General features: G+C 40.7%; 1 protein-coding gene across 3 annotated transcripts in view; it reads right to left on the bottom strand.

Moving 5' to 3' along the window:
* The window catches only part of ajap1 (adherens junctions associated protein 1), a 299,903-nt gene that overhangs the window by 89,847 nt on the left and 185,839 nt on the right, over window positions 1-24,217 (bottom strand). For all 3 annotated transcript variants that reach the window (XR_012096654.1, XR_012096655.1, XM_073031684.1), the window contains exon 4: window positions 1,834-2,076. Coding sequence is in view for 1 of the 3 variants with exons in the window: in XM_073031684.1 (XP_072887785.1) it covers window positions 1,834-2,076 (243 nt within the window). In the remaining 2 variants the exon portion in view is untranslated. The remainder of the gene's footprint in view (window positions 1-1,833; window positions 2,077-24,217) is intronic.

The raw sequence follows: 24,217 nt of genomic DNA, 5'->3' as shown, positions 1-24,217 counted from the left end.
CAAGATTGCAAGAAGATGAGCCCACTTTGTTCATGCTGAGCTAGAAGTGATGTTCACTTATAGTCCTCAACAATTCACCCCCAGTATCATTCTGCTCACAATAGCTAATTGTTCCAAGTAGAAGTGGATTTACCCTAAAGAAAGATTTTAACCCACTGCAAATAATCTATATTACACTCTTTTTTTCAACAAAAATACAGATATCCTGCTTTGTGAAAAGAAGATTGAATGTCAAACTTTTTCTGCAATGTGAAAGCTACACAAAAGGATGTCATGTTTGAAGCACATACTTGCAACTGAACAAAATGTTTCTTTACCTCCAATTAGAGAATAAAAGATGCCTTTCTTGAAAACTGATCAGTACAACTAGGTCTGTACTGCTTGCAGTTGGGAAATACATTGCATTTGCTGTATTGTCAGTGGATGTAAACATTGAGATCACAGTTTGCGCCTTATTGTTCTCTGGGAAGAATGCACAGTAGTGGAACTGAGCAAATACAACTCCAGCGAAAGTATCTGTAACTCGGGCCCGTACTAACTTAACCATCACAGCCAGGATGGAGGGAGACACCACATTAGCTTGAGGATCTAGTCAAGGAGCTGTAACTGATTAAATTACCTGATCTGTTGTGAAGAGGTGACTGAGGTGTTGCTTCCACTGCAAAGAAAACAAAACTCGAGACCAGTCTCAAATTCAGGAGCAGCAGAATGTCAAGAAGCTTTGCATAATTCTTTGGCAACAACCACCACCCCTGTCAAGCTAATATTGAAACTAGAGACACCAGACAGGCTATCAGAGGGTAACAGTGTCCATGTGACTCTGTCCCAACAAAGAGTCAATGCCTTCAGGAATGCTGGGGTGAGGAAAAGACTGATGAGGAGAAAGAAATAGGAAATGCAAATGGCTAGAGTGAGCCAACGGCATTTCCTATCACTAAGTACAGCAAGGGAAAACTAAAATACAAAAGTCTTGACATCTCAAGAAAAGTCCAGAGAGCAGCTGGGTAATTCTTGATTCATTCAGAGGTTCCACATATTACAGATATCGATAGCTCCAGCAGATTTAAATTGGGGAATGCAGATTCTATAATTGACCCTTATGATGAATTTGCACTCTTAGGTAGAATGTAGAATTGACCTGCTAACTTTATAAACCTTTCATCATATTTCTAGAGCACAGACCTCACAGTCGTATAGGAGCCTATTGGTCAAAAGCTGCTATGTGATTGTTGGCTGGTTTGTGACTAATTTGGAAGGGAACTTCTTTCAGGACAGCTCCTTGGGATGTAGAGACTGTACGGAAAGAGGTGCCAAGTATTGATAAATCAAATCGCAAGGAGTATTATTAGTTTTGGCTATTTCTTGGTAGCAATCTGACAATGCATAAAACCTTGTCATGTGTTGATGACTTTAGTTGATGTTGGTACCTTGTAGATTGTGGTGCATTGCTGCCATGGCAAACTATAAATGCCACCCCTTGCTCAATTTTGGTTGATGTATCTGAACCAGCATGCACTTGTTTTGAATCACAACTCAACAATCAATCATCAAGTGAGTTGGCTCAGCTTTCTAACAGTATCATTGGAGTCACTTTACTTATAGTCTACTTGTTGCTTCCCCGCCAAACAGAGCATGGAGCGATAGTGTCTAATAACTTGTGTTGTGTTGGAGTTGACTAATAATAATCCAAGACCTGTCTCCCTACTCTTGGCACCAATGCAAGTAGGCTATTTGAAACATTCACCCTCTAACCTACTTCCTTTCCTGAAGTGTTAGAGGTGTGCACCATGAAGTAAAGACATTGTTGCTTGCATGCTACCATGATGACCTTACCGGTTTCCATTGAATGTGGTTTTGTAGACTGTGGTTTGGTGCAGGCCCTGGTCGGTATAGACTGGCATTGATGCCCGAACACATTCGTGGGAGCACTGCAGGGTCTCATTGTATGCTGTAAATATGTCCAGATTGCTTGGAACTCGGGCCGCCGTGAAGTCAGTGAGATTTTGGCAACTTTCTTCTTGTTGGTTGATCTTTCGTTGGTGGCTGTTTCGGCGGCCATTCCCACTTTGTGCACAGCTGCAAGACAAACAAACACATTCATCACAGCAGTATCAAGTCTCCATTTCGCAAAGCACAAATATGGCAACCCTCAGTTATAAAAATGTGGATTGGACAAATGCACTCTAACCAGAGAGGAGGCACAAGAAACTGCTGATGTTGGAAGTCTAGAGAAACAAGCAAAGCACTAGAGGAACCCAGTGTGTGTGAGCAGAACCTACAGAAGGAAATGGACAGAATGTCCTGATGAAGTGTCTTGACCTGAAACATCAACCTTCCACAGATTCTGCCTGACCCATTTAGTTCCTCCAGTAGTTTCTTTCTTGCTTTGGTCACTAACCAGATTTGTTTACCTTTCAGTTACTAAAGCTCCATCAGATGGTTCTGGGCAATCTCCTACAAAACGGATAGTGGCAATGAGAGGAGTTGCACAAAATTAAGCTCTTTGGCCCATCAGATTGTGCTCCCAAGCAACCAGCTTAACCTGCATTCTTCCCGCCTTCTCATCAACACCGCGACATATAGTAACTATCCCCCAAAGCTAAGAGAAATTTAAAGTGGGCATTTAAACCCATATAGCTTTGGGAGGAAACCAGGAGAACATGCAAACTCCAGTAGTGGAAGTTAGGATTGAGCCTGGATCTTAGCATTGTGAGGCAGTGGCTCTATTAGCTGTGCCACAATGCTGCTCTGTGCTGGTAGCAGGAAGCTGAGGGATCACTTGTGCAGATTCTTCGAGACTGGTTTGTGGGCTTGAGATGGATAGAGTTTTCAATCTGGTGAAGAGATCAAATATGTAGAGGCAGCCATTAGAGACATGACACCTCAATGTACAACCAAATGTACAAAGAGGTTGCTGATTTACTTCTCAATAATCTTTCAAAAAAAATCTTCAGTGCACTTCGTTCATAGTAAAGAAGCAACGATGATAAAACAGGACAGGACAAAATCGTATTTGATTGAATCAAACAACATGTAATTTATAAGGAATCAGGACTACGCAATACAGTAGAATAGAAAATGTTACTGCAGAATTTTCACAGGAAGTCTGTGGATTTTAGTTGCCTTATTGTTATTCTTGCTTTCTTGTATGGAAAAACAAGAAAAAGGTACACTACAGCAATCACCACAGTGAAAGCAGCTTTCAGTTACAATAACAGGTGAGAGGAAAACGTGGACAAATCTCACAAGAAGCTCATGAAAAGAGTTAAGAGCAAACGGAATAAGGATAAAAAAACATAGTGGAGAGTACATGAATGGTACTTGGGTATTCCTTAAAGTTAAGGTGACAGACACTGTCTCGTTATTTTGCAAAGGCTCTAACTTTTAATCCAAAATCTCCAGAATTAAAGGTCATGACTGAAAAAAGTATCTTGCACATAGAATATATAGCCTGCGTTGGCAGCATTTTCTCGAAGTTATTGAATCCTGTCAGTGGCACAGTAATGTTGATCACCACAAAGTCCTTAACCTTTGGATGTTAAATTTGAACCTGCTCTTTCAGATCCACAATGTAATAAGTTGACTCAGAGTTTCTCTTGTTCGACACCAATAAATTTGGTTCCTCTAAACAGCCCCTGCAAGAATATTTTCAAAAGGAGCACCTTAAAAATTAGTTAGCAGCAGATGTTACCCCAGTTGGTAAACCTGCTGTATAGTAGCGACATCACATTCTACTCGACCTTCACTAGAACTGAACATGAAGCAAGATAGGACATCTGAGACTCCAGTTTTTATCCCACAAAGCAGGCCTGAATCACAATGTCAGAATCATTGAATCATTAGGCGGAAGAGAAGCTGACTTTGTACTGTACATCATGATTGTACCAGCTTTTCACAAGGCCAATTTGGTTATCCCTATTCTCAGGCTTTCTACATCTATCCCACTGTTATAAGATTATTGAATGGTCTCTTAGTACAATGAAATAGACTCCTGACTTCACAATCTACATTGTATTGGTCTTGCACCATACTTTCTACCTGCAGTGCACTTTCTCTGTCTTTGCAACACATAACTCTACATTCAGTTTTCATTACATCTTGTACTATCTCAGTACTCTGTCATACGAAACAAAGTTATTCACCGTACCTTGATCCCTACAACTATCATGAACCTACCTACCTATTTACCAATTTAATCCAGCATTTACTTGCTACCAGATATAAATTAGGTACCATTGTGTCTGCTTCAGTTTACCTTTCCGACAGTGAATTCCAAATCATAACTGCTCACTGTTTGTAAAAGAATTTCCTCAATTCTCCTTGTGGCTCTTTCAGCTTTGGTTTGTGTCCTTCGCTTCTCAACCCTTCCACCAGCTCCATGACATCTCATTATTCAACTTGGTCCAGATGCTTCACGATTATGAATGGTTTTATCACGTCACCTTCCAAACCTCCCTGATCTAAAAATAACAACCATGTCCATAAATCTACCCATGAAATCTACTATACATTCTTCATGGTTAGAAACATTCCTGCAAATCTTTCCTATAACTCTCTGAGGTTACTCTTGTTTCCCAAAGCACAGTGCCCAGAATTGGATGCACTGCACGCTTTTAAACATCGATGTTTAAAGAGATGGAATAAAATTTGCCAACTTTTATATTTAATGTCAGACTATAACAAGCTTTTAAGTGTGTTGTCATTTATACTGATGCACTACTTGTTAGTGCTCCCGTTCAGAACCGTGACCTTCATAATATATTTCCTTTTCTCTATCTTCCTGCCAAAAGGTTCTATTTTTAATGAAATATGTTACTTTTCACAACATTAATTTTCATTTCCCCCAAGAAATTTCCATTCTAACAGCCTGTCCAAATCCCCTGATAACATTTGTAAATGTGAAACAGCTCTCCACAACCAAGAGTAAGTGTTATCAATTAAATATTTTAACTGAGTTGAATTAACAGTTACAGTGGCCAATGAGAAAGTTTGAATAGGCTCTTGTACTGCTGGGTGAGTTTAAATGCACAATGTTTCCAGCATAATCATAACACGCACATTAGGCTGGGTACTCTATGCATAGCCTTCCGATGAGGAAAGAATTAGATCCTCCTTGTGTCCACTTTCTTTGTAATCCACTCCAGAGTCCATCGTTTCTGTCCCTGTCTTGTGACTGCTGCCTGCATCAATTCTACATGAGTTCTCTCACACCTCACTTCAGACTTCTGTCTACACCAACTGCCCCTGTCCTCCCTGAAAAGTAATTTCCCCTTTCCAACACTTTACCTTCTCCCACACCCACATACCTGGCCTCTGCCCACTTCAGTTTCCACTCTTGTGTCTTCTGGCTAAATTTGCACCCCCATGACTCTCACCACCATCTTTCTTTCTCACTCTCTCTCCTCACACCTTACACATGTGCCCATTCCCCATATTGCTCTACCAACTTCCACTCACCAACCTCTAACCACACCCCACTCTTGTATCCACTCTCCCTACCTCAACCCATGCCCCATGCTTCTTGGCACTTCGTCATACCTCACAAACGCTCATTTTCTGTCTCTTTCTGACTACACTCATTCTCTGAGCTATCGATCCACGCCCTCTGCCTTCTCCCTAAACCTACGTTCTGCCGGCAGCCACTGAATGGTTTGAGTACCTAGAAGTCAAATTCACCTGTTACTGCCCAGCACACTTCATACATCATTTATCGTTTCTCTAATTAGATAGTGTTATTTGTGACAGGTGTTTTCGAAGGATTTTTGCTCATGGCCAAACAATGGTGGTTGTCCATCGGGCACAGCAATGATAGGAAACCTGTGCGGGAGAGTTTTTAAAGTGGAAATCTCTCTCAGCTTCTGAAGTCTGGTTCCAATGATACGAACAGGCGTCACAAACTGGGGTCTCGACCAAACAATAGTCAAACAATTATAACATGACAACTTGGGCACAATGGTTAATAATGCAATGCACAGCACTGAGTAACAATGTGTATCAATTTGTGGATCAAGGCTCATTAACAGTGTTCAGCCAACACATGAAGAAACAGACAGCACTGATGTACATTGACAGCTGAGGTTCAGGGCTCTCACCTGTGCTCCCACCTGAGGACATCACGTGCAGGATGGACCCCACCCAGGAAAGAAACAAAAGGAGAAAAAAGTTGAACATGATCCAGAGGAATTTCCAGTTTACTTTTGAGTTGATCTACACCTCACCTTTTGACTCACCACTTCCTTTTGATCCAAAAAAAATTACACTGTTTGTGCAGTTCCCCTCCTTTCACTGTCAAATCCGGCAGCATGTTAATGTTGCAAAGTTGAAAATGCATTATAGCACCAACGGCGAGCAGTCTGGCAACCTGCTGCTTAACAAATCCTGAGCCTGTCTCCTTCCTCTCACACGGTTTTATAAGACAGTATGTACTTTCATTATTATGCCCATAATTACTGTTTTTTCTATTACATAATTGATCGAAGCTGACACCTACAGAGACACACCAGCATCTGTAACCAGCTCTGTAACATTCACCAAGCATGGAAGGTGTCTGTAAAACCCAGCCTAACCATTCATTAGACATCTCCCAACGTTCCCCATATCTGAGATCTCATCATATGCTCCAGAAGCAAAATTGATACCAATTTTAAACTTTGACTCAAGAACATGTTTCATAGACTGGAAAGGGTATCGAAAAGAGTTTACATGTTAAGTATTTGCATGAGTTATTCCAGCATACAACTGAAATTAATGATATATCACAACTGAAAGGTCTATGATTTTCACTAAGAAATAACCATGTGGTACCTGCCTTCACTTGTATCATATTGGAATCCAACAATAGCTTCAAGAGTAAGCATACATTTAGCTAAATATGGAAATTTAAGAAGCTGCCCTCAGTAGTTCCCTGTTCTGGACAAAGGGATCAGAGTTTTTAATTGCATGCTAAACCACATTGTCAGCAAACACATGACAGAGGCAATATAAATGTAACATTTTTTGCTTTGATTAGAAGATCAATAAAACAGAATGATATTTAAATAGTTATAGATAAGGAAATGTTGCACTTAGAGAGATCTGGGAGTCCCTGTACACCAGATGTTAGAAGCAAGTATGCAGATACAGCAAGTAGTTAAGATGGCAAAAGATGTGATGGCCTTTGCTGTAAGAGGGTTTGAAACTGGAGCAAGACTTGTTACAGCCTATGTATGGACAGCCGCCTTGGTAATACCATAGTTGCTGAACACCCGAGATTCCCTGGAGCTGGCAGAGTCTGGTATCTGATATCAAGGAAAGGGAAATACAACTCCTTAAGACTGCCCGTGATGACAAGCAGTTCTGTTCAATGTCAATGTTGAACTGCTATTTCTACACCATTGATTCAGAGTCAGTTAAAACTAAACTGAAGCTGCATTTTCTTTTGTGAAGATTACAGATTCCATCTCACCACTTGAACCTTGGCAAGAGCATCAAAAATGGTTAATTATTCACTCTCTGAATTGCTGTCTATGGGATCTTGTTGATGGTGGACTGGCTGATGTTTTAGCCTTTGGTGAGAAATTTTGAAATGGAAATATGAAGGAATTGTCTGCACTTTCTGGAAGGAAGCGACTCAATAACATTCAAGCAAGTCAGAATCATCCTGGAAACAACAGCCCTTCTGATTCACTCCCAGTCCACTACCACTATCTCCATGGTGAGCAGTTATAGTTACACACCCAGACTACATTTAGCACCTCTCAAACCCAATCAGGTACATGGGACACCACCAGCATGTGGCAAACATCTTGACTTATAAATATATTGCTGTCCCCTCATCATTGCTAAATCTAAGACCTGGAAGAACCTACCTTTCAATTCCTTCAGCAAGAGGACTATAGTGATTTAGGAGAGTGCATCACCACCTTCTCAAGGGCAATAAATGTTTCCCTTTCAGCAACACTTACAGCCATCAAATATACAGGGAACTACTTGAAATATGACAGTTGAGTCATCTCCATCTCTGGGATTAGACTTTGCAATTTAATGATCTCTGATTGTTTCCAATTACTTTTTGAAAGGATTTGCAGGCTACTGAACAGGAACAGGGACAATGGGTACACTTTTCCAGCTCGGTGGAATGAGGTAATTTCAACACATACTCCCTCACAGCAATGAGCAGATCAAGACATTAAAATCTCTGTGCCTGAATATTAAACTCTTGCAAGGAAGCAGAGGATGATGAGGAGATTGAAAATCTGTTCAGGTCACATCTGTCTTTTAGTAAATTCTGTTCTGCCCCCAATCTGTATTGCACTTTCTTCCTGTTACTTTGGGACTGATTCAAATCTTGTTAACTTCCACATTCGGTTCCAACAGAACCCAACCTCTCTGAATAAAATCCCAGCATTTTCCCACTGGTTAAGCATGCACATCTCCCAATGCCCGATGATGTCACTGGTTGCTTCTTTTAAACAAACAGGGTGGCCTGGAAACTCTCAGGACAGAAGGTGTACTCAGTTTATCTTTATTTTTTTTTCTTCTACTTTGAACTTTTTAATGCATTAAAACCCTACAAATCTCATTAATCATAGCATTGTATTCCATTCCTGAAGGGTTCCACTGCTGGGTTAGACAATTCTCACTTCTTCCACCTATTCTGTATGTACCTGCCCGGAGCAGATTCCAGCTTTGGGGTTATTATAATCTCTGATGGACTCAGGATAGAATACAGAACAGTAGAGCACAGGGACGGGCATTACAGTCCATGACGATGTGCCAGACTAATTAAACTAGCAATTAAATGCCAAACTGAAACTGATCCAATATATATTACTTATAATATATTATATCCGTTTTACAATACAGCAATGTATGTGTGTTGACTAGTTTCCTCACTTCTCTTGCAGTCCAATGCAAAGTAAACGGACTGGAGCAAAACATTCCAGGCACCCACCATTCTCTGTTTTTTTTTAATTCCTTGCACAGCTCCTCGGAACTTGCTCACTTCCACCTTAAATCTACGCTCTCGAGTATTGGAAATCCTGGCCTTCGGATTATGTGTGATTAAAAGCAACGTGATGATAGTGATTTTCTCCAATACTTTTCCTCTGCTCTAGGTGGTAGAGATTACTGGTTTCATTTTTGTTGTCAAATGAGCCATCTGACCCGGCTCTACTGAAGAAGGTCTCAACCTAATTCTGACAGTCCAATTCTGCCTACGTGAGGAAAGATGGTGGCAGTGAGGTAATAACTGAAATGTAATACAGGTCTTGAAGGGTCTCAGTCTGAAGCATCATCTTCTTACATTTCTCTATAGATCCTGCCTGACCTGCTTGATTCTTCCAGCCTTTTGTGTGCGCTGTTCTGGATTTCCAGCATCTGTCGAATCTCTTGTGTTTATGCTTCATCCATTTATGCTATATGAATAACTGTTGTCCAATGGGTTTAGAAAGTTGAAGAGACAATCCGAAAAGAGTGCTTCAATTCTTGTTGCAGTTTGGGCGATTTTGAATCAGGGTGTCCAGCAGAAAATTAACACTTTTGATTGTTTTTTATATATATACACACTGTGGTTTTGCTCAGTTTTTAATTGCCATTTGCACAATTTGTATATGTGTGTGTGTGTGTGGGGTGTGTTATGTTTTATTCCTCAAATGAGTTCCTTGGTTCATTTTTGTTTTGTGGCTATCCGTGGGTAGATGAATCTCAGAGTTGTATACGGCATACATTCTTTGATAATAAATGTCCTTGGAGTCCTTTGAATAAACATTTTACAGTAAGTTTCAGCTTTTCTTGTCTCATGTGCATCTGTCTGTTTTACAATGAAGAGCATTAAAAGTGAGGAGGCCAGTGTGCACACATATATTGCTAAATACTGTATAATCAGTGGAAATCTCACACGGGGCTGTTCTCTGCAGAAGTTGTCAGCAGACATGCCCCTTCTGGAAATTGCTTGAAATTTAATGCCTACCAATTTAGATCTTGGATGAATTAATGAGACATCCCAACCTGAAAACGGCAATCAACTGGCCTGTTGTAATTCTGGGCGTCCACTTCAGGTGACGTGGAACTTCATACTCAGGAAGACGAAATGCAGGCATCAGGTCTCTGAAGATGATTTGTAGTTTTATTTGAAAACTCAGCTAATAACAGGCAAGCAGGGGAGAAAAACAGTCTGTGCATCACTTACTAGTGTCTATCCAAGTGTCATTAGCTGTAAATAACCTACTGGAGGAGCTCAGTGGGTCAAGCAGCATCTAGGGGAGGAAAGCAATTGTCAGCATTTCAGGTCCAAACCTTTCATCAAGCCTGATGCAGGGTTTTGACCCAAAGCATCAGCTGTTCCTTTCCACTCACAAATGCTGCTTGAACCATTGAGTTCCTCTGGCAAATTGTCACTTCAAATCTAGGTGTCTCTTTTTTTCTCCATTTTACCTCAGTTACTGTATATTGTTGAAACCAGAAGCAATTTTGGAAGTTACATTGTGAATGCAATTCATCCTTAATCATGGTCATTTTTATCTGAACAGACCATAGACTTCACTGCTTGCAGTGGTCATTTTGATGTGCCTCTGATTAAATTTGTCAGGGAAAGGTTAAGAACCATCAGGCAGCAGGAGGTGTACCTAAGGAGTAAGAGGATGAATGAGGGGCAAATTGGAATGCAACTAGTCTCAATTTTAAAAGGGAGATACTACTGATATAAACGCCTCTACACTTCCAGAGCTCTGTGCAATTATAAAGTATGGAGGAAGGTGGACATTGGGATAAATTTCAGCTTGTGCAATTAATACATAATGATAAAACAGCCCAGGGAAGGGGTAAGCTTTAATTTCAGAGAGATGGGAAGTAGAGACAGTGCAGGTTTAAAATTGATGAAATGAAGTCTGAGGATCTATAGCAAGTTATTCAACTTGTTTACATATTATGCATGTGTAATTATACAGTCTATTCTAGAATTCAATTTATTTTTCTGTGTCACAAATTTTTGAATTGTTCAAATTGTAAAACTAGTATTATAAATCACACATTAAAATAGAAAATAAAGTTGAATTAACAGAAGCATTTAAATTAAGCAACCTTTTGTTCATTGGTGGGATGTGGTTGTTACTAGAAATCACAGCCCAGTCTCAAATGCCCTGGAAAAGATCCCACATTATTGTCCATGTGGGGAATCATGGTTTAATATTTCACAGAATGTTGAAAGTCTGGAAAGATTTACAGTGAGACCATTTCCTTTCAAAACTTGGGATTAGTCTTATCCCATATTTACCTCATCCTCTCTTATTATTTATATATCCTCAGCCTAATGGCATCTTACCCCATTGATAATCCAATAAACCTCAATTGATTCTTGTCCACGCTGTACCAACTCCCGTAAATCAATTCTTTCCTTTGATGTATTGACTAGGCAGTACTCAAGCAGAGGTCTAACTGGTGATGGAGACATTCCGGGCATGGCTGTCTGCTCTTTCATTCTATCACTTGGCTAAGAAGGTATGGAATCTGTTTACTTTTTAAACCACATTATTGATTAGGAAGACTAAGCCTGCATAGCTCATTGTAACTATTGACGGTGAGGACCTACAAGTACCTGCAGGTGCACGTGGATGACAGATTTGAGTGGAACACCAACACAGAGTTTGTGTATAAGAAGGGCCAGAATTGCCTCTACTTCTTGGAGAAAATGAGGTCCTTTGGAGTATACGGGCCTCTCCTTCACATGTTCTACCAGTCTGCTGTCACCAGTACCATCTTCTATGTGGTGATGTGCTGGGGCAATGGTATCAACATGGGTGATGACAAAAGGCTTAATAAACTGATTAGAAAGATTGGTTCTGTTATAGGAATCAAACAGGACACACTGGAAGCTGTGGTGGAACAAAGGACCATACAGAAAATCCTGGAATTTGTAGACAATGTTTCCTCACCCTCTGTATGCCACCTTGGCTGAACGGAGGAGCACTTTTAGTAATAGACTAAGACAACTGTGCTGCTCCAGAGAGTGCTATATGAGGTAATTCTTATCCTCAGCCATTAGGCTCTATAATGAGTCAACCTATAGCCAGGGAAGTGATGATCCTCTGCTGTTAGACTGTTTGAGGTACCCGTGACTAATTTTTTATTTTTTCATACTTCTCTTCTAATATTTGTATATCACTGCACTTGTAATGCTACTGTGACACTAATTTCCTTCGGGATCTATAAAGTATTTACAGTGCCTATTTTTAAAAAAAGTATTCACTCCCACCCCAGAAGTTTTCATGTTTTATTGTTTTACAACATTGAATCACATTGGGTTTAATTTGGCTTTTTTGACACTGATCAACAGAAAAAGACTCTTTTGTGTCAAAATGAAAGGATATCTCTAGAAACTGACCTAAGTTAATGAGAAATATAAAACACAAATTAATTCATTGCTTAAGTATTCACCTCCCTCCCCCTCCTTTTAATATGACACACCAAGTTATCACTGGTGCAGCCAATTGATTTTAGAAGTCAAAATAGTTTTAATTAGTTAAATGGAGATCTGTTTTTGGAGAATTGTGTGCAGTCAAGTTGTTTCTATTGATTGTAGTAAAAATACACTTGTATCCAAAAGATCCCTTTGCTGGTGAGTCAGTATCCTGGCAAAAACTACACCATGAAGACAAAAGAACACTCCAAGCAACTCTGCAAAAAGGTTATTGAAAGGCACAAGTCAGGAGATGGCTACAAGAAAATTTCTAAGTCACCGAATATCCCTTGCAGTACAGCTAAATCCATCATCAAGAAATGGAAAAAATATGGCGCAGCTCTGAATCTGTTTAGAGTAGGCTGTACTCAAAAACTGAGTGATCGTGTCATAAGGTGGGCATTGGGAACTGACCCAAATGCAAGACACAGACACTGAAGTACTAGGGACAGGACTAGGTGTGTCAAGAAAGCAAGGGAAGTGGAGAAGAAACAACACTGGACAAGACACAGGCCCTGGACAAGACTAGGAGACACGGCATGGGCTAGGACTAGGGTAGGAAAGTTGGACCTGGGGGAGGAACTGGGAAATAAGAACCTGGACAAGGACTCCGAGCCAGAGACTGGACAGGGAGGTTACAGGACAGGAAACCTCCACAGAGCCTTGGACACAAAATGGAACCTCCACTGAGCCTTGGACTGGAGCACAAAACACAGAGTCAGGACCCCTCCTTGAGAACAGGACATAGGGCCAGGGCTTTACACAGAGTCAGGACCCCTCCTTGGGGACAGGACATAGGACCAGGACTCATACACAGCCACCAAACACAGGGACACAAAGAGACAGTTCCAAGCTCAACAATAGATAGCTCCTTCTGTTGGCGTGGCAAGGCTCCGGTCTCACTCCGGCGGCTGAACTTGACAGCGATACAGGCAAGGTTGCCAGCAGGCCAGGCTTCAGAGGGAAGGAAGGGAACGGTCCAACCTCAGGGTGACAGCCTGACGTACCCAACAAGACAAACCAGCAATCACACGCAAACCCAGGGCCACTTATATTCCAGCCCCAATATGAGAATCAGATGCCTGTGATTAAGCCCAACTTAATCAACGGACAGCCAGAAGACCCGGAATCTGGAGTCCACGGACCGGACCGTGAACTGGAACGCAGACTTCACGGACCGGACCTTGATGGATGGTGCAAGAAGGGGACCAGTGAGGGAGGCCACTAAGAGACTTATGACAATTCTGGATGAGTTACAAGCTTCAGCGGCTGAGATGGGAGGCACTGTGCATACAACTGCTGTATGAATGCTTAACTAGCTTTATGGGAGATTGGCAAAGAAAAAGCCACTGTTGAAAAAAAACTCACATGAAATCTCAGCTAGAGTTTGCCAGAAGGTATATGGGAGACTCTGAAGTCAGCTGGAAGAAGATTCTATTGTTTGATGAAACCCAAACTGAGCTTTTTGGCCATCAGATTAAACATTATGTTTGGCATAAGCCAAACACTGCACATCATCAAAAGCACACCACCCCTACAGTGAAATATGATGCTGGGTGCATCATGCTCTGGTGATGCTTTACTGTAGAGGGCCCTGTCAGGCTTGTGAAGGTAGAAGGTAAAATGAATGCAGCAAAATACAGGGAAATCCTGGAGGAAAACCTGATGCAGTCTGCAAGAGAACTGTGACTTGGGAGAAAATTTGTTTTCCAGAAGGACAATGACCCCAAGCATAAAACCAAAGCTCCACTGGAATGAATTAAAAACAACAAAGTTAATTCCCAGGCCAAGTCAGAGTCCAGATCTCAATCCAATTGAGAATTTATGGCTGGACTTGAAAAGGGCTATTCATTTATGATCCCTATGCAATCTGTCAAAGCATGATCAGTTTTGTAAAGAACAATGGGGAAAAATTGCAGTGTCCAGATGTGCAAAGCTGATAGAGACCTGTCCACACAGACTCAAGACTGTAATTGCTGCCAAAGGTGAATCTACTCAATAGTTACTTGAAGGATGTGAATACTTATGTAATAAATGATTTTATGTTTTACATTTGTAATTAATTTAGATCATTTTGTAGTGATCTGTTTTTACTTTGACACCAAAGCGTCTTTTACCGTTGATCAGTGTCAATAAAAGCCAATTTAAATCCACTGTGATTCAATGTTGTAAAACAATAAAACATGAAAACTTCTGGGTGGGGTGTGAATACTTTATATAGGTGCCATATCTATCTATCTGTCTATTACCCTGGTACATTTAAAAATCTGTAGACACATGTTCCAAAGTCCCTCTTTCCTCTAAGCCTGTTATTACCTTCCCAATTATTATCTAGTCCCTTACCTTCGCAAATGAATTCATCCATACTTCAGAATGAATTTCATGTTCCATTTTCGCCTAACTGACCAGATGTTCTTCAGGCCAAACCTTCTGTCCTCATTGCCAACAAAATGATTAATCTTTGTGTTATTTATGAACTACGTTATTGTACCATCTATTTAGAGCTGAGTACTGAGCCCTGTGGATCTGAATTGTTAACAGATTTTCAGTATTAAAAATATTCATTAATTGTTAAATTTTGCTTCCCATTATTTCATTGATTTTTGAATCCAATTTCTTAGTCTTCTTTGGATTTCATGGATTCTAATTTTTTCTTCTACCTAGCCTGCCACATGGGACATTATAAAAACATTGCTGAAATTCATGAAGAATGCATCAAAGTCACTGCCCTCAATGATCTTCCTCATTACCTCTTCAAAGATTTTGATCAAATTAGCCAGACACAACCTTCGCTTAACAGATCCATGCTGACTGTCCTTGATCTGTGTATGCCTTTGGATACAAAAGTTTATACAATCCCTTAGAATGGATCCCAATAATTTGGTAACAATCGGTTAAGCAATCTGTCTGGTAGTTACTAGGTTTATCCTCTTAAAACAAAGGGACTCACATTGGCACCTGCAATCCTCTGACTCCTAGAAATGATACAAAAATTATGGACTGTGCCCCCAAGGTCCTTGATTAAAGGTTTCAGGGATATATTAATTCACTTTCAAAGTTGTTCATCCCCTTGATCCTTTCACTTTTATCATGCTTGTCCTATCCATTACTCCAAACTCATCCTCCTTAACTACAGCATTGAAATCATATCTTTTTTTGTGCAGAGATCTACAGAGTATTACAAATCATGCCTTATATTTCTGCTCAACATGTGGGGCCCTTGGGCTCCCACTGGCCCTTCTCATTCTTACGTTACTTTGTTATCTTAAGTGCATAAAACAACCTTGGACTTTCCCTGATTAAAACAGCTTTAGATGTTCTTTCTGTATTATTCTTTACTGACTTTTCATTTTAATATCCTCCTTATATTGCCCATACTAGTCTGGTCTTTTCGTAATATTCAACTCTTGCTGCTGATTTCAGCTTCCTCTTCCGCTTTCTCTTTCATCTAGTTGCTCGCTCTAGATTTCACTGTCCCACTTTGTTCTTTCATGAAGCCATTGAATCTCCTTTATTAAGCTTCCTGCATACTATCCAAAAAATGTCACAATTGAGCCTACAACTTCTACTTCCACTCGCAACTTCCCCCTCAGATTTCCCTTAAATATTTTATCCATCATACTAATCCTATGACTTAAAGTTCAGTTCTGATCTCACCCAACTTGAGGAGAAATAACCTGCGTGCATGCACCCCATCTAAACCTCTACAAGATAACCCCTCATTCTCTTGAACTCGATGGAATAAAGTCCTGACCTATTTAACCTATCCCTGTAACAGGTCCTCAAGACCTGGCAAGATCTGTGAAACTTTCCCTGCACTCTTTCAAGAATATTCAAAAGATTGAAAGCCTGAATGCAGGATAGAACTTTGATATTCCACAGACAGCCATGAAACAAAGAAGAACTATAGAACCGATTCAAAGTAAAACATCAAAAAGCACTCCCCGCCCCCACAAGTGTAAAAAAAATCATGCAAATGGCAACAAAAAAAATGAGCGAAAACACAGAGTATAAAAGACAAAATTAAAAGGCATTTTTCAGTTTAGTTCAGCTCAGTGTTCATTATCTGCAGGCTGGCCTGGTCCAAAAATCACCCAGAAATAGCAACAAAAAAGGAGCAGCCAGAAAAATAGAACCCATCATCATGTGCCATTTAAATGTTGATTTCTTTCCTGCAGGTAGTTGACCAGAACTACATACAAAAATTGGTCTCACCAATGGATTATACATTGTACCTCATCTCCTATACTCAATTCCCAGTTTTATGAAGGTCAGTGTGCCAAGAGCTCTCTCTATGACCCAAAAGAGACCCCACCTTCAAGAAATTATAAATCTGTTTTCCAAGGCCCCTTTCTTCTACTGCACAACTCAGTGCCCTACCATTCACTGTGTAACTTCTCCTGGTTTATCCTCCCCAAACCTCACACTTGTCTGCATTAAATTCCATATGCCATTTTGCAGCCAATTTACCCAGCATATCTAAGCATATCATTTGTAAGCTTTAATGGCCTTTCTCGCTGTCCATCATGCTCCCACTCTTTGTGGCATTTTCAAATTTACTAATCCAGCTTACCACATTAGCACCTAAATTATTGATATGAATGGTAAACAGCGATGGACACAGCACCGATATCTGTGGCACACCACAAGCCTTCAGTCAGTGAATCAACCATCTACTACCATTCGCTAAGTTCTCCTGCTAAGCCAATGATGAATCCAATTGATGAATTCCTCTGGAATGCCAAGTGGTTTAACCTTCTGGACCTGCCTCCCATGTTCTCAAATGCCTTGTTAACATCCATGTAGACAACATCCACTCTCTTCTTTCCATCAACTTTCTTGGTAACCTCCTTGAAAAACTCTAAAAGATTGGACATAAATTGCAATACACAAAGCCATGTTGACTATCCTTAATCAAGCCCTGTCCATCCAAGTACTTATATATCCTGCCCCTTAGAATACCATCCAATAATTTACCATGATTGACATGAAGCCCACTGGCATATACATTCCCAGCTTATTGTTAGAGCCTTTCTTCAAAATAACAGAACATTTGCTATCCTGCATTGTAAATATTCTGCACGAGCCACCCACAAGGTCCAAGGGGACACCTTGCCAGACCCTGGGGACCCTAATTCACTTAAAGACAGCAAGCACCTTCTCTTCTATAATCCGATTTAGTCCATATCTTCAAAATACTTTTTTATTTCAGTTCTATACACAGTCTTTCTCCAAATTAAGTACAAGCACAAAAAAATTTTTAAGGTTTCCCCTATCTCTTTCAGCTCCATGCATAGAAGACGAAACTGATTATCAGGGAACATTGAAATGTTGTTTCATTTGGTGGAATTCATGCATATGGTTGAATGACAATAAACTTAAACATAAACTTCAAGCGGATTAATTTATCTCCTTGCTATCCTTTTGCTCTTAATATAGCTAGAGAAGCCCTTGTGATTCTCTTTCACTTTGTCTGCCAGAGTAATCTCATGTCCTCTTTTAGCCCTCCTGATTTCTCTCTTAAGTGTGTACTTACTTTTCTTATACATCTCAAATGCCTCCTATCTGCCTATGCCTGATACTCTCACTTTTCAAACTAAAGCTGGAGCAATGGACACTTGCATGGGGCCTAGATATGCTTGCCTTTCTGTTCACTACCTGGACTAGTCCAAGTTTCAAGCCTAGTAACGCACCTCAACTTTTCCTCCACTACAACGACAACTGCATTGATACTGCTTCCTGGAGGCATGCTGAACTCATAAATTTCATCAAATTTGCCTCCTATTTCCACTCTGCCCTTAAATTTACGGTCTATGTCTGATTCAATCTCTATGTCTCTATCTGTAAAGACTATCCAATGATATATTTAAAAGCTGCTGACTCTCACAGTTATCTTGACTATACCTCTTCCCACACTGTCACTTGTGAAAATGCTGTTCCTTTTGCTTAATTACTCCACCTCTGCTGCATCTGTTCTCAGGCTGAGGGTTTCCATTACAGCCCTCACCCACTTCTCCTACATTTCCAGTACATCTGAACTTACTCCATCATCCCATCATCATAACCAGGACTGGGCTCTCCTTGTCCTTGCCTCTCATCCCACGAGCCTCCATATCCAGCACCTCATTCCCCATATCATCCACATCTCAAATGGGATCTTAACTCTATGCACATTTTCCCCTAAACTGATCACCCCTCCCACTCTATTTTCCATAAGGAGCACTCACTGGAGGTCCACTTGCACCTCCCAAATTATTTCCCTCCTGGCACTTACTCCTGCAAGTGTGATACATGCGACACCTGCCTCAGGGCTCAGCACAGACCTTCCAGGTGAGGTGACACTTCACCTGCAAGTCAGTTGAGGTCATAGGTTGTACACAGCACTTCCGTTGCAGTATCCTCCTCCTTTGCTTTGTAAGCTGCAAAAAGCAGGATCTCTCAGTAGCTACCCATTTCAATTTTACTTCCCATTCCCATTCTAGAGTGTCTCTCCATAGCTTCCACTACTGCCACAATGATGTCAAACTCAGGCTGAAGGAGCAACACCTCATTTTCTGACTGGATAGCCTTTAATCTGATGGCATGAACATTGATTTCTCCCTTCTACCTCCTTCCTTCTTTCTCCATTCCTCTTTTGAATACCCTCTCACCCCTTCTCTTCTCCTCACTTGTCCATCACTTCCCTTTGGTTCCCGACCTCCTTCCCTTTATTCCATAATTCCCTGTCCTATCTTATCTGCTTACATCGTTCTTCAGCCCTTTACCTCTTCCACTTGTTATCTCTCTGCTTCACACTTCATCCCCCCAGCCCACTCACCCACTTTCCCATTGAACCTGGTTTCACCTATTATCTGCCAACTTCTACTGCTTCCTCTCCCCCCACCCTACCCCACTTCTTATTTTGGTTTCTGCCCTTCCTTTCTAGTCCTGATGAAGGGTCTCAGTCCAAAATGTCGACTAATTATTCCCCTCTCTAGATGCCGCCTAACACATTTGGTGCGTGTTGCTCATTGCTGCAGAATGCCTGACAAACAGCTCCTTTTTCAGTACAAGAGCTTCAATATCCCTCAGAAACCAAGGTTCCTTAAACTTGACAGCCTTGCCTTTTAATCTAAAAGGAGCATACAGATTCTGTTCTCTCAAAATTTCACAATCAAAAACCTTCCACTTACCCAGCATCCCTTTTCTGGAAAACAATCTATCCCAATCCACACCTGCCTGGTCCCTTCTGATGTCATCAGAAATGGCCTTCCTCTAGTTTAGAATATTTACTCAAGGAGCATAATTATCTTGAAATTAATGGAATTGTGATCAGGAGATAATTTGATTGATCTGGTGATCATAATTCCTTTAGTTTCCATTCAGATGCAGGTTATTTGATTTCAAAGAATAATTCCTCATTTTTCTTTGTGTAGAGTTAGATTCAAGTTATTGCTACAATTTCAATGATGCTGGTGCAGTTGTTGTCCTGAATCAACTGGGAGTACTGGTGATTCCAGACCATGTGTTTACCACGATGACTGGGATGAATCAGCTTACCGGAGTGAAAAGGGGTCACCTGGCTGAGCGGTGTCGCAAAAAGAAACCCCGGTTCAAATCTGACAAAGCTGAAGAGTTGTCTGTTGAGTTCAGAAAGAGGAAGGAGGACAAACATGTACTCATCTATATTGAGAGATCAATAGTGGAGAGAGTGAACAGCTTTAAATTCCTGGCTGTTCACATGCCCGATGACGTTCTGGGCCTATCACGTAGATGCAGTCATAAACAAAATGTGCCTGCGTATTTACTTTCTTAGGAGGTTAAAGGGGTTTGGCTTGCCACCAAACACACTCATAAACTTCTACGGATATTTTGTTAGAAATATCCTGACTGGTTGTATTATGGTCTGGTATGGCAATCTGAATGCACAGGAACATAAGAAGCTGCAGACCTAATACAACAGGGTACATCCCTTCTCATCACCAGCAGAATCCATAGACTGGACTGGGCATCTCACAGTTACCATCAGGCGGGAGCTACAGAAGCCTGAAGTCCCACACCACCAGGTTTGAGAATAGCTACAGTGCTTTCCTTCAATCGTTCTGTTCTTAAACCAACGACAAAACACTAATCACTACAGCTTAGCAACACTATCACTACTTTTAACTCTCTGCACTGAAATTGACTTGTTTGTTCTGTGTTTTCTTTTGTGTATATTTCATTTGTATAAATTGTGTATATTTCATTTATATTTTTCTTGTGATTGCTACTTATCTGACGATATGTGCCGCGATGTTGCTGTGAATGGGTTTTCATTGCTCCTGTGCATACATGTTCTTGTGCAAATGACAATCAATTTGATTTTGACTTGGATGCTTCAGGGTCCCAAGGTTTCAGCTATTGTCCTTAGCTGAATCTTAATAGCCCAAGCAGGCAATCAAATCAGTTGAAAACTGACTTTGATGGTGCACATGTCAGGAGGGTTCAGAGAACCAGTTTAGCCTTTCTGGTTATAGATAGTGGTTAATGCTCTAGCTTTAGGCAAGAGCTGGGGTTCGCCATCGCTGAGGAATTTCACCACCACCAGTCATGACCCGACTGTATCAAGGTGGCAGAGCTGTGACTGTGATCAGATCCATTAGTGGTGTAGCTCTTGTATGCAGCCTGCATTGAAAATCACCAGCTTGGGATGGCCTGTTGCTGCCCTTGGGATGATACATAATGGACACCATCTATCAATCATTTAATCGCATATTTAAAAAAATGATTAAAACTTCAGGCTGTTTCTCTGTAATGCACTGAAGCTGAAATGGCTGACAGGAAGGAATGTTAAATAATTCAATTAATCTGTTCTGTTAAATTCTATGCTATCTACATGGTATTGTTTTGCTTTTGATTTTAAAAGGAATACAGATATCTTAATCTGAATGTGCCTGGACTCTTCTCAAATGTTATGTTTCATATTCTGTGTTTTATGTTTGTTTCTGATGTTATGTGATTTATTTTATGTTGGGGAGGGGGTGTTATGTTTTTCCATGAAAGGGTTCAATGGCTTTCTTTGTTCCGTGGCTGCCTGTGGGAAAGCTGAATCCCAGGGTTGTACATTACATACATACAGCACTTTGATAATAAATGTACATTAAATCTTTGATTTTCAATTCTTACCCAAAGGAGATGCATATTTGTAAAGTTTAATAATGGGTAAAGCAGAAAAAGTGAGATTTTGTTGACGGGATTGGCTAGTGTTTTTGTGTGGTGTTTTCCACTTGGGTAATAGTGAAATAATCCAATGCAAAAGGGACAAAGGAACCCCATCTGTATAAGCCCCATCTCTGCCACTCAATTCAATAATAGCTGAGCTTGTGCCTCAAGTTCACTTTCTCATTTAATCTTTGATTCACTTTGAGTTCAAAAATATCTCAGTCTAAGCTTTTGAAATGATCAGTGTCCGAGAATACTTAACCCAACCCCCCTCCCCCCATCCAGAGGAATAACTTCCAATAACATACCGCCATCTAAGTGAAGAATTATCTTACCTCACCCTTATCACTTGACTATGTCCCATAGTTCTTCACTCTCCAACCAGGACAAACCCTCCACATCCTTCCTGTTAAACTCTCTCAGATATTTCTCAGTGAATTCACACATGCACACTTGTAATTTCCAGTGTTCCATTCCTCTTTGCTCAGCTTCTCTTTGGGTGATAATTTCCTCATCCAGCAATCATTCAAGGGAAGCATTGTGACATGGAAGAGTACAGCAAAGAGAAGGGGCTTCAACCCATCATTGTTTGTGCTGACTACTCAGAGTTCAAAGAAAAACATTATTAGAGTACATAGATGTCACCACATACAACCCTGAGATCCCTTTTCCATGGGTATAGCTAACAAATCCGTAGAACAGTAACTGTAAACTCTAAACAAACTGTGCAAATTCAGATATAACAAATAGCAATAAATAACCAGCACAAAATAACAATATAACAGAGTCCATAAATGAGTGTAGTTATCCCATTTTGTTCAAGAGCCTGGCAGCTGAGTTGTAGTTAATGTTCTTGGTGCAAGTCCTGAGGCACCTGTACCTTCTGCCTGATGGCAGCAGAGAGAAAATAGCATGGCCTGGGTGGTGAGAATCTTTGATGATGGATGTTGCTCTTCTACTGTACAAGTTTCATGTAGATGTGCTCAATGGTTGAGAAAGTTTTACCAGTGATGTACTGAACCATATCCATTACCTTTTGTAGATTTTCCACACAAAGGCATTAAGTGTTCCCATACCAGGCTATAATGCAGCCAGTCAGCACATTTCCAACCACACATCTGTAGAAGTTTGCCAAGGTTTTTGACGACACGTCAAACCTCCGCAGACTCCTGAGGAAGCAGAGACACTGTTGTGTTTTCTTCGCAATAATATTTACATGATAGGTCTTCTGAGATAGTGACACCTAGGAATATAAAGTTACTGACCCTCACCACCCTTGATCTTCTGATGATTACTGACTCATGGACCCGTGGTTTCCCTCTACTGAAGTCCACGATCAGTTCCTTGGTCTTATTGACATTGAGTGACAGGTTGTCATTCCTACATCACTCAGCCAAGTTTAAATCTCCCTCCTGTATTCTGATTCATCAGCCCCTTTGTTACAGCCCACAACAGTGGTGTAATCAGCAAACATGTATATGATATTGGAGCTGTACTTAGCCACACAGTCATAGGACTACTGTAGCATATTGTACTTTCAGTAATAAGGCCAAACCTGCACATATAATTCCAAGTAAAATTTGATCAAATTCTTGTACAATAATTGTAAGTTATTCATGTTCTTCCCCTACAGTCCCTTGAATAAATACTAACGTATCATTTACCATTCTGATACACAGATCCCTAATCCCTAATCCCAAATACCCAACACTCATTATCATCATTCTGTGCCATGTCATATGACGTGGGCGATCATGGTCAATGACCATGATTGATCTTGGCAAATTATGCAGAAACGGTTTGCCATCGCTAATGTCTTTATCAGATGGGTGATCCCAGTCATTAACAATACTCTTCAAAGATTGTCAGCCTGGCATCAGTGCTGTACTATTCTATATGCACTAGCTGCTCATATGACTATCCACCACCTGCTTCCATGGCACCCTGATCAGGGGGCTAAGCCGGTGCTGCACTTTGCAGAAGGGTTACCTGCAGGAGAGCAGAAGGAAGGAGTGCCTAACCCTTTTTTTGGTAGAGATATATCTCCACCCAGTCACCTATCTAACATTAACATTTAATAACAAAACCATAAGATATAGGAGCAGAATTAGGCCATTTGGTTCATTGAGTCTGCTCTGCCATTTCATCATAGCTGATTCAATTTTTCTCTCGGCTCCAATCTCCTGCCTTTTCCCTGTATACCTTCATGCTGTGACCAATCAAGAAATACCACAGAATTAACAGGATCTTGCAGTTAGGATTCAATTTACACTGTATATGTTGAATTCTAGATATGGTGGTATAGACGGAAGCATTTGAGAAATCTGGTGTATAATGTATGAAAGTAGGTCCTGGCTGAAAATTTTTCTACTAATAAGGGGTTACTAGTGTTTGAGGGCTTCAGAGCACCAAGTGGTTAAAAAGAATTTATCCTCCTCTAAGCACAACTGAGGGCATAATTAATCCTTTTTGTCTTGGGGGGTGATGGGGGGGTGGGTGGGGTGGAGGCTCAATTGTAGATGCCACATCATCCTTTAATACAGAGGCTTTAGCAGCTGCAGAATGTAAAGGAAAGCTCTTACTTTTCTTTAATGCCTTGCCTTT

Source organism: Hemitrygon akajei, chromosome 29, assembly GCF_048418815.1.
Source record: "Hemitrygon akajei chromosome 29, sHemAka1.3, whole genome shotgun sequence".
Taxonomy (NCBI): domain Eukaryota; kingdom Metazoa; phylum Chordata; class Chondrichthyes; order Myliobatiformes; family Dasyatidae; genus Hemitrygon; species Hemitrygon akajei.
Note: the sequence above shows the minus strand (reverse complement) of the source record. Positions and strands in the feature narration are given on the sequence as shown.